This window comes from Bactrocera neohumeralis, chromosome 4 (genome assembly GCF_024586455.1).
Source record: "Bactrocera neohumeralis isolate Rockhampton chromosome 4, APGP_CSIRO_Bneo_wtdbg2-racon-allhic-juicebox.fasta_v2, whole genome shotgun sequence".
Lineage (NCBI taxonomy): Eukaryota > Metazoa > Arthropoda > Insecta > Diptera > Tephritidae > Bactrocera > Bactrocera neohumeralis.
Window position 1 is genome coordinate 82,559,048 of NC_065921.1, and position 16,498 is coordinate 82,575,545.

At 32.1% G+C, this 16,498-nt stretch overlaps 2 protein-coding genes across 7 annotated transcripts in view; both read right to left on the reverse strand.

Annotated features, from left to right (window-relative positions):
• Positions 1 to 4,202: 4,202 nt before the first annotated feature.
• LOC126755579 (5-oxoprolinase) lies at positions 4,203 to 9,277 on the reverse strand. The gene is made up of 8 exons (XM_050468254.1): positions 8,786 to 9,277; positions 8,436 to 8,715; positions 8,063 to 8,375; positions 7,141 to 7,903; positions 6,326 to 7,068; positions 6,000 to 6,260; positions 4,723 to 5,923; positions 4,203 to 4,654 (listed from the first exon to the last, which is right to left on the reverse strand). Exons 1-8 carry the CDS (start codon positions 8,957 to 8,959, stop codon positions 4,502 to 4,504), a joined length of 3,888 nt encoding a protein of 1,295 aa, XP_050324211.1. The 5' UTR covers positions 8,960 to 9,277; the 3' UTR covers positions 4,203 to 4,501.
• A 1,423-nt stretch (positions 9,278 to 10,700) lies between these two features.
• The window catches only part of LOC126755587 (uncharacterized), a 99,744-nt gene continuing 93,946 nt past the window's right edge, over positions 10,701 to 16,498 (reverse strand). For all 6 annotated transcript variants that reach the window (XM_050468272.1, XM_050468271.1, XM_050468270.1 and 3 more), the window contains exon 8: positions 10,701 to 15,802. In XM_050468272.1, coding sequence (XP_050324229.1) covers positions 15,703 to 15,802 — 100 coding nt within the window. In that variant the 3' untranslated portion in view covers positions 10,701 to 15,702. The remainder of the gene's footprint in view (positions 15,803 to 16,498) is intronic.

The window sequence follows — 16,498 nt, forward strand, 5'->3', positions numbered from 1 at the left end:
AAATTAAACAAAAAAAAGATAACTAAAAAAGAAAATCTTATGTAACAAAGTTTCGGAAAATTATAATGAAAAATATAAGTTTTTTATACTAAGTTTAAACGATAAATATATATTGCATTGTATTTGTATTTGTATGTATGTATTATAGATATTTAACTTCCTAACGAAAAAAGAATATCAAATAGTTTAGTTTATTTTAAGCACAGTAGAAAATTATAGTTTTTCAAAGCTTTACTATTGCCAAAAACAAAGTAACAAACATTACAAAAAAAACAACAACAAATTATTTGCGTACAAATAATTAAGAAACTACCAAAACACACATTACAAACAAAAATACTTTGCATATGGAAATTTGAATATCCGAATTACAACAACAGTTGCGTACAAAAACAAAATAAATAAATGAAACAAAAAATGCAATGAAAACAAAATGGCGAGAGGTGCAAAATATGTAGTCTAAATTTCGATGTACATGTGTAACATATTTTTATGCTTTTTTGTGGAGTTTTGTATTGTAACATGAAAACAGCTTTTTAATGTTTTAATCAATTTGTTTAGTATTATATTTTTTTATAATTTTCGTTTTTTTAATTTTTGGAAAAGTTTTTTTTTCATTTTGCTGTTTATTTTTTTTTATTTTATATATTTTTTTTAATTATATTATTTAATTTAATTTTTTTTTTATTTTAAATATTATTTAATATATTATTCTATATTTTTATAATTACTTTTTGTAGCAAATTTCTCATTTTGTCGATTTTTATATTTTATTTTCACTTTTTTTATTTTGCTTTCTTAAATTTTTCAATATTTTTTATTTCATTTATATTTTTTTTTAATATGTTTCATTTGTATTTGATTTCATTTTGTATATAAATTTTTATTTTTGGAAAACATTTTCGCCTTGTGTTTATGTATATTTTTTATTTATTTTTTTATACTTACAATATTTATATATTTTGTATATGATTATTTATTAACAAATTTAATTTTATTTTGTATATAATTTTTTTACGATTTAAAAAAAAAATATTTTTATTTGTATTTTTGTTAAAAAATAATTTTCAATTTATTACTTTTTAAATGTATCTATAATTTTATGTTCAGTTTTCTTAAAATTTTAAACTTTTTAAATTCTGTGGGTTTTAGTGAATTCATTTTGTTTTTGTTGCTATTTTTATATCAATATTTATTTTTTTCAAATTGTCATACATTTTAATTCATTAATTTTTGCATATTACTATTTTTTGAGTAATTTTTATTTTATATTTTTATTTTAATTATATTTGTTTTTTATTTAATTTATTTTTTAATATTTTAATTTTTATTAATATATTTTTCTTTTTAATATTTTATTTTTTTTAATATTTTATTTATTTTTTTATTTTTAAAATATTATTTTTTTTATAATTTTTTATTTAAAATAATTCCTATATTCTCTTCTACAACCTCACCTCTCCACCAACACTATTTAACACATTTCTCAAACAATAAATCAAATAAAATCTATACGTTTATAATAAATAACAATCAAATAACAGTTATGCAAATTCTGTAAGAAAAAATTGTGCTGTAAGTTCCAACAAAGTATGCATTGTTCATATGTCAAAATACAATTACATGTACATATGTACGTACAAGCAAGCATGCCCTTGTGCGTGTCTGTATGTATTACATAGAACCAAATAAAATTTAACTAGTGGTAGAAATCTATTATTTGAAAAGTAAAAACTTCCATACATAAATTCTCAGAAAAAAAATTTAATAAGAAGCTTTTTCTTCGCAAGAAAAAAGTGAGTGAAAAGAAGGTAAGTGTAGCATATTAAATTATTTTATTTTTAGTCATTATTTTTATTAAAAAAGCAATTCATAATGCCCTAAACATAAACAGAAGTTTCACAGGCAAATGGTGCGGCGGATATAATTTCCATTGCCTACCCAAAGGCGCCGGATATTACGGCAGTACTAGCATGCGTGCGGTCTTTTGCAACGGAACGCGTTTTTGAGTATTGTATGAAAAAATACACTGAGTGTGAATGAATCTAAATATTTTTTTAAAATACATTTTTTTTAAATATTTTTTTTAATAAAAGTTTTTCATATTTTTATTAAAAAAAAAATTTGAATAACTTTTAATAAATAATTTATGTACCTTTTTTTACGATTTTTTTATAAACTTTTTCTTTAATAATTTATTTTTAAAAATATTTTGTTTAATAGCTTTTTTATTGTTTTTATTACATTTTATTTTAATAATTTTTTTAGAACTTTATTTTTAATAATCCTTACATTAATTTTTCATAAAATTTCACTTTAATAATGTTTTTTTATTATAAAATTGTATATTATTCATATTATTTTATAAAAATAAATAATGTATTAAAAATTCCACACAAAATTTTCTTAAAAAAATGTATTTAATGAAATTTTTATTTTCTTATGAACTTTTTTTTAATAAAACGTTTCATAAAATATTATACACACAGCTGCAGAGTACATATTATAGTTTTGTTCACCTAACGGTTGTACGTATCACCTGAAATTGCACAAAATGTTCAAATTTAAAAGTTTTGGACACGGAATAAATAGCGAAATAAAGGGAAATCCTCCCACACCCCATTTCCACACCCTCACTTAGGAGAAAGATTAATTTTGACGATTTTATCCTCATAAACCGGCGATTTGGGACACATATTTATTTTTCTAAGTTTCTGTGTAAACCCAAATTTAGAATTTCTTTAATAAAAACATGCCCCATGCGATTCTGCAGATTTCTGCATTTTTATATTTTCTCTACGACCAGTAGTTTAGAAGTTATAAGCATTTTTGTATCCGCTTGTATTCGGCGGTTGCTTACTGCATGCTCCTGGTCGCCTGGTAGAAATCTGAGATTTTGGCACCAAATTGAAAGCAATTTTTCCTGCAGCGGCGGCAGAGACGGCGGCAGCGGCGCTACAGATTTGCGTGGCGAGTGGTATAACATACGCAAAGGGGCGAATTTGGGAGCACGGAAGCGGGACATACGTACGGGCCGGAAGAGGAAACATGCCGCCCACCGGAAGTGGAATTACGGTACCCCACTTCCGGTCTGGAAGTCCAACAGGAAGTCATAAACCGGAAACGGAAATATTTCCCATTTCCGCTAATTTGATTTCCGGGTTCCAACATCCGGTTAGGCCTTTAACCGGAAACCGGATAGGCGGAAATGGTAAAATTATTTCCGTTTCCGGTTTATGACTTCCTGTTGGGCTTCCAGACCGGAAGTGTGGTACCGTAATTCCACTTCCGGTGGGCGGCATGTTTCCTCTTCCGGCCCGTACGTATGTCCCGCTTCCGTGTTCCCAAATTCGCCCCTTTGCGTATGCTATACCACCCGCCACGCAAATTTCCAGCGCCGCTGCCGCCGTCTCTGTTGCCGCTGCAGGAAAAATTGCTTTCAATTTGGTGCCAAAATCTCAGATTTCTACCAGGCGACCAGGAGCATGCAGTAAGCAACCGCCGAATACAAGCGGATACAAAAATGCTTATAACTTCTAAACTACTGGTCGTAGAGAAAATATAAAAATGCAGAAATTTGCAGAATCGCATGGGGCATGTTTTTATTAAAGAAATTTTAAATTTAGGTTTACACAGAAACTTAGAAAAATAAAAATGTGTCCCGAATCGCCGGTTTTTGAGGATAAAATCGTCAAAATGATTCTTTCTCCTAAGTGAGGGTGTTGAAATGGGGTGTGGGAGGATTTCCAGGTATTTCGCTATTTATTTCATGTCCAAAACTATTAAATTCGAACATTTTGTGCAATTTCAGGTGATACGTACAACCGTTAGGTGAACAAAACTATAAAGCAAGAGCATAAAATTTATTTAATGAAATTTTTATTTTTTTATGAAATTTCATGTTTCATGAAATATTTTTAATAATTTTTTTATTATAAAAATTTTTTATAAATGTTTTATTTAATAATTTTTTTATTAAAATTAATAATTAATAGTTTTTTTTAAACCATATCGTTTTAAGAAAAATAAAATAGTTTTTATAAACATTATTTTTTTTAATAAAATTCTTTTTTAATAAGAGTTTATTAACTAATTTTTTTGAAATATTTTTGTTTACATGTATGTATATTTTATTTTTAATTACATATTTTTCTAATTTGTTTTAATATTTTTTTTAATAAATTTTTTTCAATAATTTTTCGTAACAATTTCTTTTTTTGATAAATTTCTTTTAATAATTTTTTGAAATAAAATTTTTTAAATTAAATTTTGCTCCTATATTTTATTTAGTAACATTATATGTATGTATTACATATAACAACTTTTTACTTAATAACACTTTTTATGTATGTATACTTGTAGACGTTATAAAATATATTATCGCATCTGTGCAAGGCAAAATGTTTTAAATTTGCTATAAAAGCTTTTTGGGTAAAATTTTAATTTTAATTGGAATGCCACTTTTGACTTGAGATTGTTGTTGTGCTTATTATGGCGTTCTTCAAGCTGACTCCTGCGCTTGCCTGTACTCAAACACACTGCCGCGTTCGGTCAAATGATGCTTCTCTGCATGTGATATCACTTTGCCACCAATGGCTGCCACACTCGGCACGCCATAACCGCCACCGCCGGGAGTTTTCAGCAGAAATATGTCCTAAAATAAACGAAAAAATACAATTTGTGCAAAATATTAAAAATACAAAGTAAGAAAAAAGAACTTACGCCTGCCTCCACATCGATGCAAGTTTTGGCGCCCAACGAGATGACGCGCCCATCGGGTTTGCGCAGCAAATTCAAACCGCGCTTAGCTGGCAGACCACCCGCCAAGCCGTAGGGTTGCAGCGTGCGCCGCTCCGTCAAAATCGACAAGGTGACCGGTTTGCGGAAGAGCAACTCGCGTTCAACACCCTCACCACCGTGGAATTGGCCGGCACCACCAGACTGATCCGTACGCAAGCAGAAACGTTTCAGGATGATCGGATAACGCAATTCCATTATCTCCGCATCGGTGATGCGCGTGTTCGTCATATGTGTGTGCACACCATCGGCGCCATGCCATGTTGGACCAGCGCCAGCACCGCCCGCCACCGTCTCATAGTAGCCCCACTCCTCATCGCCAATGGTGACGTTATTCATGCAGCCACATGAGGCGGCGCACACGCTGAAGGTCTTCAGCACGGTATCGACGATGCGTTGTGAGGTCAGCACATTGCCACCGACCACAGCGGCGCCCTCCGAGGGATCCAAGATGGAGTTCTTCGGCACAATCACTTTGATGGGCGCCAAGCAGCCCTGATTGAGTGGCACATCGTGACCGACCATGCAGCGCAGACAGTAGATGAGCGCGGAGAGCGTAATGGCGCGCGGTGCATTGCAATTGCCCCATACCTCTGCACCCGAACCGGTGAAGTCACAGATAGCATTGCCTTGCACGGGATCGATTTCGACACGCAACTTAATCGGTGAACCGTCATCCATGAGCTCCACGCCCTCCAAAGTGGTGGTGCCATTGCGCTGCAAAACATTTTGTGCGATTTCCTTGAGCATATCGCGCACTGCGACTTCGGCGTTTTGCTGTATGTAATTCATGTAGGCCTGCACCACATCCAAGCCATAGCTATCGATGAGCTCCGACACGAGTTGTATGCCTTTGTGATTGGCGGCGATTTGCGCTTTCAGATCGGAAATGTTATCGGGCAGATTGCGTGTGCCAGTGGCGCCCTTGGCGCCGGTTGGTGTGGTGAGACGTTCCACAATATGTTTCTCCTGGAACACGCCACCTTCGACAATCAGAAAAGACTTAAAGGCGGCACCCTCCTGCGCGAGCGACGTGGAGTGCGGTGGCATAGAGCCGGGTGTGATGCCACCGATGTCGGCGTGATGGCCACGTGAGGCGACGAAGAAAACTGGTTTCGGTTGATCGCTTAAGGTGGAAAGTGAGAGTGTGGTGAAAATACTATAAGTAAAATTTTGTTGAAATAAAATAATTTTTGACTCACCGATAGAATACCGGCGTGATGACGGTGAAATCGGGCAGATGCGAACCGCCCGCTTGTGGATGATTGGACAATATAACGTCGCCGTTCTTAAGGCTATCGCCGCGCACGCGCAACTGATATTGCACCGTCTCCTGCATGGCGCCCAAGTGCACGGGTATGTGTGGCGCATTGCTCACGAGGCCACCGTCGGGACCAAAGAGCGCACATGAAAAGTCGAGGCGCTCTTTGATGTTGGTCGAAATCGATGTGCGTTGTAGCACCCTTTAAAAATGAAAAGCAAACAATTGCAAAAGTTTGCTATAAAATATACTTCAACACAGGCTTACCTGCCCATCTGCTCAGCTATGCTCATGAAGCGATGACTGAAGATGCTCAGCTGTATGGCGTCGAGTTTGCAGTCGACAACTGTGCGATTAGAGGAGCAAATATTTATCACCAGATCGCCGTGCTGCGTCACTTCTGCCACACAATCGGGCTCTACAAGTATGGTGGACAGTTGATCAATCAAAATTGCTGGTCCATTGATTTTACTGCCCGCCAACAAGCTCGCGGTTAAGTAGATCGGTGACTCGTGTGCGCCTTGCTCGAAGAAAATGCGTGTAAAACCTTGTGGCTTTGGTGTCTCCAACGCCGCTTGCTTAATTTCCAATTCAGGTGGCGTATTGTTCTTCCCCAAGCCGCGCACGCGTATATCATCGACAACAATTGCGCGATTTTGCAGCACGAAACCGAACTCGGTGCGGTAGCGTTGCAGGAATGTGGCAATGAAATCACCATAAGACGCAAGCAATGCGTCTTCTTTATGCGTTGTGGTGGCTGGCGCGCACATCAGCGCGCAATCGGTGCCATCGTATCTTAAATGTAAGAATGGCTCCAATTCCAATTTGCTATAACCTTGAGACTGCAAACTGCTGGCGCACTGCGCGGCCAATGCGTCCAAGCGTGTCTTCAAGAACGCGGCATTTTCTGCTGAGAACGCCAGACCACAAGGTTCTTGTGTCTCTTGCACAACATCGGCCAGCGCCATGCCGTAGGCGGAAAGTACGCCGGCGTACTTGTGCACGAGCACCTTTTGGTTGAGAGTAGTAAGAAATTTTCATTAAATAATAACGCTTAGCGCGCAAATATTATATTTATTTACCTTGCTTATGCCCAACTCACGTGCGATGGAACACGCGTGTTGACCGCCAGCGCCACCAAAACATGCCAACACATGCTGGGACGTGTCGAGGCCACGCGCTTGTGTTAGCGCCCTGATGGGACGGCACATAGCCTCGTTGGCGACGCGTATAAAGCCCAAAGCAACATCCTCTACACTCAATTGCTTCGAGTCACCGCCACTTTTCAGGTGCTCATTGATCAGCGCGCGCATTTCGTCGAATTTCGCTTTGGTTATGGCGTAGTCGAGCGCTTCATTTTCTTTGGGACCGAAAATTTTTGGAAAATATTCCGGCAATAGACGACCTAATATCAGATTAGCATCTGTGACGGTGAGTGGGCCACCTTTTTTATAACACGCTGGTCCAGGATGCGCACCAGCCGATTCAGGGCCGACTACGAAGAGGCCAGAACGAAAGAAAAGCATTGAACCGCCACCGGCCGCCACCGTATTAATATCTAATTGTGGCGCTTGTATGGTGACACCGGCCGTTGTGCTCTCAATCACATGCTCATAGGTGCCAGCATAGCGTGAGACATCGGTCGATGTGCCGCCCATATCGAAACCTATTAGTGGCGCGTTCGTTTCACGTGCACCCGTCATTGCGTAGCCCACGACACCGCCAGCGGGACCGGAGAGAATGGCGCGCGCACCGCGAAAGTTCTCCATGCGCACCAAACCGCCATCCGATTGCATGAAAAGCACATCAACGCCAGCCAACTCTTTGTCGAAGCCAGATTTGAAGCTGAAAAATGTGTATGCACAATAGTTTCACTTATCTAATTCGAAATTATCTACTGTGATACTGTAGGATATGCAGCATAACAATTTACACAATGTATTTATATGACATTTGACTAGTCATTAACTGTCTTAGTTGTCTTATCAAGCACAATTTTATTACCTGTTGAGATAACGTTCTACGTGCGGTGTTAAATATGCCTCGGCGCAGGCTGTGTAACCGCGCGCCACTAAGCGTCGCATTGGCATAGCTTGATGCGAGAGCGTGATGTGCGTAAATCCAAGCTCCTCCGCTATTGCGCCAACTTGCAGTTCATGTACGGGACACGCAAAGCTATGTGCCAACACCACTGCCACGCTTGTGATGCCCTCTTCGCGCACCTGCTGCAGTGCTGAACGCACAGTCGCTACATTGACGGGCTGCATCTCTAAATATTTTGCGCCCGAAGTGCCTTCAAGCAGCGGCCAAGTGTGTTCTATGTGAAACGAAAGTAGCTTATTTGAATACAGTCATGCTTGCATAACATCATCTTTACCTAATTGACAGCGATTTGCCTGCTCTGGCACAATGCGGCAATTAATTTCCACTACGGTTTTATATAAATTGGACGGTTTACGTATATTGAGGTCGAATATTTTTGGACGCGCTTGATTGCCAATATACAACAAATCGCGGAAGCCCTCATTCACCACAAGCGCCACAGGATCACCCTTCCGCTCCAGTAATGCATTGGTGGCGACAGTTGTACCCATGCGCACCCAACCGATCTGACTAGTATCCACCAGACCCTCCTCCGTTACATCACGTCCAGTTTCCTAAAGGCGGAATTAATGCAAGAAATTTAATTGAAATAAATTGCGAAATTGCTTTGCATCCGCTTCATACCTCCTTTAGTATGCGTCTTATACCCTCCCGCGGTGCATCACTATATCGGCTGGGATCCTCTGATAACAGCTTCAAAGTACGCACTTTTCCATTTGGACAAATGCAAATTACGTCGGTAAAGGTGCCACCGCGATCAATTGCAAAGCAATATTTTCCATTTGTCAATTCAGCCATTAATACTTGTTCTTCACAATATAGAGTGTATGTAAGTTGATTATTTCAAAACGAATATGTATGTATGTGCAAATGCGTCCCAACTACTTGAATGCCCACTGGATTCTGAGTTTTAAAATAGCTATGCATACGCTTATAAATCGTAAATGATTATCAAAAACGATAACAAAAAGCAAATACGGTGTGGTAGAAGATCAAATGAAGATATTTTCAACAACTGAACTCAAAGCACAGTAATACAATTAGAACTTCTCAAAACAAATAATATTTTGATAACAACTATTCAGCTGTGTGATAGCAGCAGTGAGTGTTGCCACGCGTTGACAGCAGCATTTATACCGACCATAGTTCGATAGACGTCTACTCAAACACTTATCGATAAATAGTCATGTAATCAGCTGAACGATTGTGAAATACTGTGACTGGAGTAGAATAAACAAGTTTAGCTTAGAAGCTTAGCTAGAAATTTGTTTATTTATGAAATTCGTCGCTTATCATAACTTGTGTGTGTGAAGCTTTGTTTATTGTCATACTTGATATAAGCGTAGCTCTCAATTAAGCGCGTGATAGTTTTAGCAATTCATTGTCAACAGGTGTGCCTTATATCATTCTTACAATATATATGTACATATAAACGTATGAATATACATACATACATACATATGCACCTAGCTATACCTAAACAATCATACAAGTATAATGAGTAGCGCCGTGTATGTGTATATATACATATGTATGTTTATTAAGGTAAAGCTGATAATACTCGTTAACCTACATATGTATGAGATGTGATGCCGACTATTAGAGATATTTGTTTTCCATTTTTATTACACCCAGAAGGAAGCGTCGGATACCATATACAAAAATGTTGAGCATGACGAGCAGAGTCGATTTAGCCATGCGAACTAGGTCCTCAGTTTTTGAGATATCAAGCTGCATACTAAACTTAATAATTGGAATCAAGTGCTTGTATGGAAACTTTCATTTGACGAGATATAATCATCAAATTAGGCATAGATTTTTATCTAAGGCAATAGTGCAATCTCCGATCGTTCAGATCGGACCACTATAACATATAGTTGCCATACAAACTAACCAATAAAAATCAGTTCTACAGAATTCTGCCGTATTGACAATCCTTGGGTGTATAAAAAAGTCCGGGCCGTTTCGATTACGTAGACCCGACCCGACTGTCGTGGGTACGGATATGTGAAGTGAATTCTAACCTCGACGCAACCGCATAACGGTTTTTCTAGTTTTTAACTAAAAACATCAAAAATGCTCAGCTGATACTGCTTATCATATGTGATTATCAAAACTTAATAGAGTTATGTATGTATGTATGTACTTACCTGCTTTCAACTCTATATACACACGCCCACTTTTAAATAAAAAAACACGTTCGATTTTTGTTTTAGGCGCACGAAATAGTTTAAAGTTTTATTGCATTGCCTTTCGTGTTGTTGTTGGTGTTGGCCGTGTGCATGTATGTATGTAAATATGTATGCAGGTGTCCGTCTGCAGTTTGAGTTTGTCGAGTTCAGCGTCAACACACTGTTTCGTTTTTTCGTGTGTATGTGTGTGTTGCTTTTTAATTTTATTTTTAATTCATAATTTAAATATCCTTCATATCAGTTAATACTTATCGTTTGCTCTGCTTGCTTGGAATATGTTCTTATCTTTTTTTTGTTGTTGCGGTACAATTAGTCGATAAACCTCAGCCAAGTGTTTTATTTGTTGCTTTTATTTTTGTTTTTTCTTTTGTATTGCCGTTTTACTAACCAAACCTTTGTTGTTGTTTTTTTTTTTTTTTATTTATTTTGTATTTGTTTTTGTTTTTTTGTTTGTTTGAAATTCAACACCTGTTAGCTTTTCACATTGAAACATGCAGTAATCAATATTTGTGGTACAACAGTTAATTATTCGTAATTGCTTTATAAGTATATATGCTTAATTTGTTTTTGTTTTTTTATATCGTTTTCTTTTAATATATTTTTGTATATGTATAATATTAATTTTTTGTTTTGTTTTTGGAATTAGTTACTTAAAATGCATTTAGTATCGCTGCTAACATTTAGTTAAGTGTATATATAAATTTAATTAATTTTTAATTAATTAATTTAATTTCATTAATTTCGTGTTTTTGCATTGCATTATTTATTTCTTTAATTCTGTTTAATTGCGGATTTAATTTCACATTTAAAACATTTTGATTCCATTGTTTATTCGTTTCCTCTTGGTTTACTCTTAAAGCGCTTGCTGTTTTGCAACAATATACATACATACATATACATGAGTTAATGCTTCATTACTTCGTTAATTAACAATCATTATTATTTATGTGTAAATTACATTGACTTTAATGTTTTTGTATATATTATTTAATAATCATTAAATTAAGTTTATTGCAATGTGTTGTTGTAGTTGTTTAAATGTATGCATTAGCACGTGTTTGCATTTGTATGTAATGTCATAAAAATTGAGCCCATTTTATGGCGCATTAAAAGTGTCGTTATTAATTTAATAGAAAGTGACGATATATAAATACAAAAGCAACTATAAACAGCAAGCTATTGGCAACCGTTAGAAATATACTGTTTATGCATATTTTATTACTCACGCATGGTTGCTTTTTACTTGCACAAAATATAGTAATAATATTAAAAAAAAATTATAATAAAAAGTTTAAACTAAATTAATAGTAGAACATAAACAAATATTATTTATAAGGGACGCACCTTGTGTGAAAATTTTAAAAAGTCGATTATTTCATATTTCGATTGTTCGTAAATTAAAAATAATCTAAAAACTAATTTTTAGAATGTTTTTTTTTAATATTAAAAAATTATTTTATAAAACCATTATACGCCTGCAAAACTTTAAACAAAAAATTTAAATGTTTAATAAAAAAATAAATATTAAAATAAGCCTTAAAACGGCATAAAGATATGAACTAAATAAAAAGTAAAAAAATAAATAATATTAAAAAATATAATATAATATTATTGTTAAAATTAACAACAAAAAAAATTAAAATAAAAAATTAAAAAAATCATAATAGATAAAATATTAAAATTATTAATTTTATAAAAAAAGTTATAAAGAAAAAATAAAAATCTTCAACAAAATCAATAAAAAATATTCAAAAAAATTAAATGGAAAAATTAAAACAACCTAAAAAATACAAAAATAACTAAAAAGTAAAAAGAAAATATATAAGAAAAATATTATTATTAAATTATACAACAAAAAAAAAAAATTAATTAAATAAAAAATTAAAAAAATCATAAAAAATAAAATATTAATATAAATAATTTTATAAAAACAAAAGTTTGCTTAAAAATTTTAAACAAAATCCATAAAAAATATTTAAAAAAATTAAATAAAAAAATTAAAACAACATGAAAAATAAAAAACTAGATAAAAGGTAAAAATAAAATAATAAAAGAAAAAATATTATTATTAAAATATAGAACAAAAAAATTAAGAAAAAATCACAAAAATTAAAAAAATTTAATATATATTTTTTTTAATATTTTGTATTGTTTTAAATAAAAATTAAAAATGCTCAATTAAAAACCAAAAAATTTCAAAAAAATATAAAAAAATATAATAATAATAAAAAAACAACATAAAAATAAATAAAAAGTAATATTAAAAAGAAGTAAAATTATTATAATAAATATTATTATTAAATTATAGAGTAGAAAAATTAAAATTAAAAATAAATAAAGAAAAATTAAATATCGATAAAAATAATTTTACATTTTATTTGTTTTAAATATTTTATATGCATGCCAAAGTTTTAAATAAAAAAATAAAAATGTTTGAATTAAAGCAAAAAAATGTTGCTTTAGTAAAATATAAAAACTAAATAAAAAGTAAAACAAAAAGATTATTAAAAAATAGGAATAAAATAGTATCATTAAAATATATCACAAAAAATTTAAATTAAAAATAAAAAAAATTATAAAAAATAAAAAAAAATAATAATAAAAAAAATCATTTTATAAAAATATTATATGCATGCCAAAAAAAATTAAAAACCCCGAAAATTGTAAAAATGCACTTAATAATATTCTGTAAATGATTGTGAGTTAAAAGCTATAATCATAAGTATGTATGTAAGAGTAAATGAAGCGCATTTCTTCTTATTTTATTTAGGGTTTCGCTTAAATATTGCGTTTGGCGCATTTATTGTTGGTGCTTTAGTTTGCTTGTAAATATGTACTTTATATATTTTCCCAATATTTGCGTTTGTTTTCCAACCGCATACATAAATTGCAGCATGCAATACATATATACATATATTGTACTTATATTTATATGCATCTACATATGTATGTATGTGAGTATGTAGCGCCTTTATAAAATAAAGTTTGTGAAAGCGACACGTTGAGCGATGTTCTGCGCGGAAAGGTTTAAGTTTAACATTTTAAATATTTTATATTTATTTATATTTTTTATTATAAAAAAAACTTTATTTTAACTGTTTTATATTTTATTTATATTTTTTTATTATGTTTTTAGATTTTCATTAGTATTTTGTTTACATTTTTTGTTTTTTATTTTATTTATTAATTTTCAATTTTATTTTATTTATTAATTTGTGCCAAAAGTTGATTATAAATTTGAAAACGCTTTTGTTTCGACTGTGATTAAAGTCCTTTATATTTATATGAATTTAAAATTTCTTATTACGTTTTCGGGAAATAAAAATTAAATTTTTACTTTTGTAAAATTTTAAAATTAAATTTTTAATTTTCGGATTAAAAAATTAAATTTTTAATGAAAATTAAATTTCTAATTTTTATTTCTTTTTTTTTATTTCATTAATTTAAAAATTTGCAACCATGTTTTTAAGTCGTTTTAAATAGTTTTTTTATATTTCAATTATTTAATTTTTTATATTTCAATTATTTAATTTTTTATATTTCAAATTATTTTTGTTAATTTTTTTTATTCTTATTTTTGTTATTAACTTTTATGCATTTTCTTCCTCTTCAACGCAGTCAGCGTTATTTTTAATAATATTTTTATTTTTATTTTTTATATTTTTTTATTGTATTTTTTTATACTTTCTCAAATTTACTGCACTCGACGTCATTAATACTATTTTTTTAGTTTTATTTTTATTTTATTTTATTTTTTTCAGTTTTATTTTTGTATATTTTATTTTTTATTCTTTAAATGTTTTTAATATATTTTTTGTTGTATTTTTTATATGTTGTATTTACTCAAATTTACTACTTTTTATTAAATTCAATTTTATTTTAATAATTCGCTTTTATGCAGTTACTCTACTTCAAGATAGTCGGTGTCATAATACTTTTTTTAATTTATTTTTTTAATTTGATTTTTTTTAGTTTTATTTTTTTTATTTTTATTTTTTTTAATTTTTTTTATTTTAGTTTTTTTTATGTATTTTTTTTAAATATATTTTCGCAAATTTTATTTTCCTTATTAGCTTTTATGCATTTACTGCCACTTCAAGGTAGTCAGTGTGAATAATAACCGATAAATCGTTAGCCTTTCGGTGCTTCCCCTTGCATTGCTTTGAAACCATTGCCATGGGCGGCTAAGGACGCGCTGCATCCCACTCACGGAAGCAATGCCTCAAAATCATCGCTCAACTTTGTTGTATATATGCACATTGTATGTCTGTTTGTATGTTTGTATTTAGTTTGCGTATATTGCATGCACGTACACTACTAATACAAATACATATACATATATATATATATATTTATACTAATTATTTATAATTACTTTTAGTACACACATTCATAGCAACATGGAAACTAATTGCGTTTTCAAGTCTAAAATCGTAAAAAATTATGTTAATACAATATAAATATATAATATTTCTTTAAAAATTTGTAATGTTTTAAAGTAATGCTTTAAAGTAATTTCGTTTGCTGTTTATGTCTCACATTAAAGTTCTTTTCACATTAAATTGTAATGTTGTTTAAATCTTAATTTAATTTCCCATGTTTATTATCAACTATATTTAAGTAATACTTTAGCTTTTAAATGTTTATATATATTAAATTTTATTTTTAATTCATTCATAATGTGAATATGTAGAATAAAACAATTTTTGCGTTGTCAAGATATTTTTTTTATTTCAATTTCATTAATTTTAAGACTTCGCTTAAATTTTGCTTAATATATAGTATATATATATATTTAATAATTCATTTTTTGCTTTGATTTTAGTAATATAGTTTAAGTGTTTAGTTTTTATGTGTAAATAAAATATATTGCGTTTTTAAGTTTACTTTTTGTTTTTGCTTTGTTTTTGTTTTCAAAGTTACTTGTCGTGTACACTTATGTTGCCAGTTAGTCCCTAAAGATGTGTTTCTTCATAATACTCGTAATGTGTCGTTAATTTCAACATTCCGATAAGTTTAGGTATAATTGTATAAATATCTGTATAATTAATTTTTTTGTTTTTTATTTTATTTTTATTTTCACTTTTTACTTTATTTTTAATTTAACAGTTCATGTTTTGTTTTTGTGTTTTCTTGCTTTAAGTTCAATTTATATTTGCGTTGGGCGAGTTTTTGTTTTTAAATATATATTTTTTATATATATATATATATATATTATATATTAAATATTAATCTTGTATTTTGTGATTTCTTAATTGTAATACATTGGTGTGTAGGTGGAGGCGGGCTCAATAAGGATCAAATTTTTTCATTTCAAAATACCTTGTCTTTTGTGTGTGTGAATTAGACTTAGACTCCTTGTGCGAGACTTTCCTTAGGAAATGTTAGCATCGACTGATCCATGGGTTGCGATGACAATATAAATGGGGAGGTAAGCATCTGTAAGGGACTGAGAGCGAAGAAGAGTGGAGTGATTTTACGGTTTGGTGCATAACTAAAATGTATAATATTGGCACTATAACTAACTTGAGCTTCACGTCACTGTCGACAGTCATAACTTCGAAGTCGGCGATAATTTCTCTTGGAACTAGTATTAACAGAAACAACAATGACAGCATCGATAACTAACGCAGAACTCCGGGTGAAGCAGAGGAGGAGGAAGACATCCACTCCGTTGGAAAGACTCAGATCTCTTCGGACTGAGTAGGCAATTGAGAAGTAAAGTCTTCTCTCAAGGAAGAAAAACCAAACTCTACAAGTCACTTATCATCCCCGTCCTGTTATACGGTGGTGCACAGACCGACGATGACAACAGCTGATGAGTCGGCTTTACGAGTTTTCGAGAGAAAGGTTCTGCGGTAGATTTATGGTCCTTTGCACATTGGCAACGGCGAATACCGGATTCAATGGAACGATGAGCTGTACGAGAAATACGACGACATTGATGAAAACACTCTAGCTCTGAGAGTATTCGAGGCAGTACCAGCCGGGGGAAGCAGAGGGAGAGGAAGACCTCCACTCGGTTGGAAAGACCAGGTGGAAATACCCAAATGTTATCAAGATGGGAACGAGCAGAGGTTCCCCTGTCTTCGTGCACTCTAGCGCTGGACCTATGGGCTTCGCGCAAGCAAGCGTTGTTCACGAA

What these genes read in the sequence shown, in the direction of transcription:
- LOC126755579 (XM_050468254.1), bottom strand. Translation starts at nt 8,959, where the DNA reads ATGGCTGAATTGACAAATGGAAAATATTGCTTTGCAATTGATCGCGGT. An exon ending in GTAGAACGTTATCTCAACAG is followed by an intron (nt 7,904 to 8,062) that starts GTAATAAAATTG and finishes CACATTTTTCAG; the next exon opens with CTTCAAATCTGGCTTCGACA. An exon ending in GCATCGATGTGGAGGCAGGC is followed by an intron (nt 4,655 to 4,722) that starts GTAAGTTCTTTT and finishes CGTTTATTTTAG; the next exon opens with GACATATTTCTGCTGAAAAC.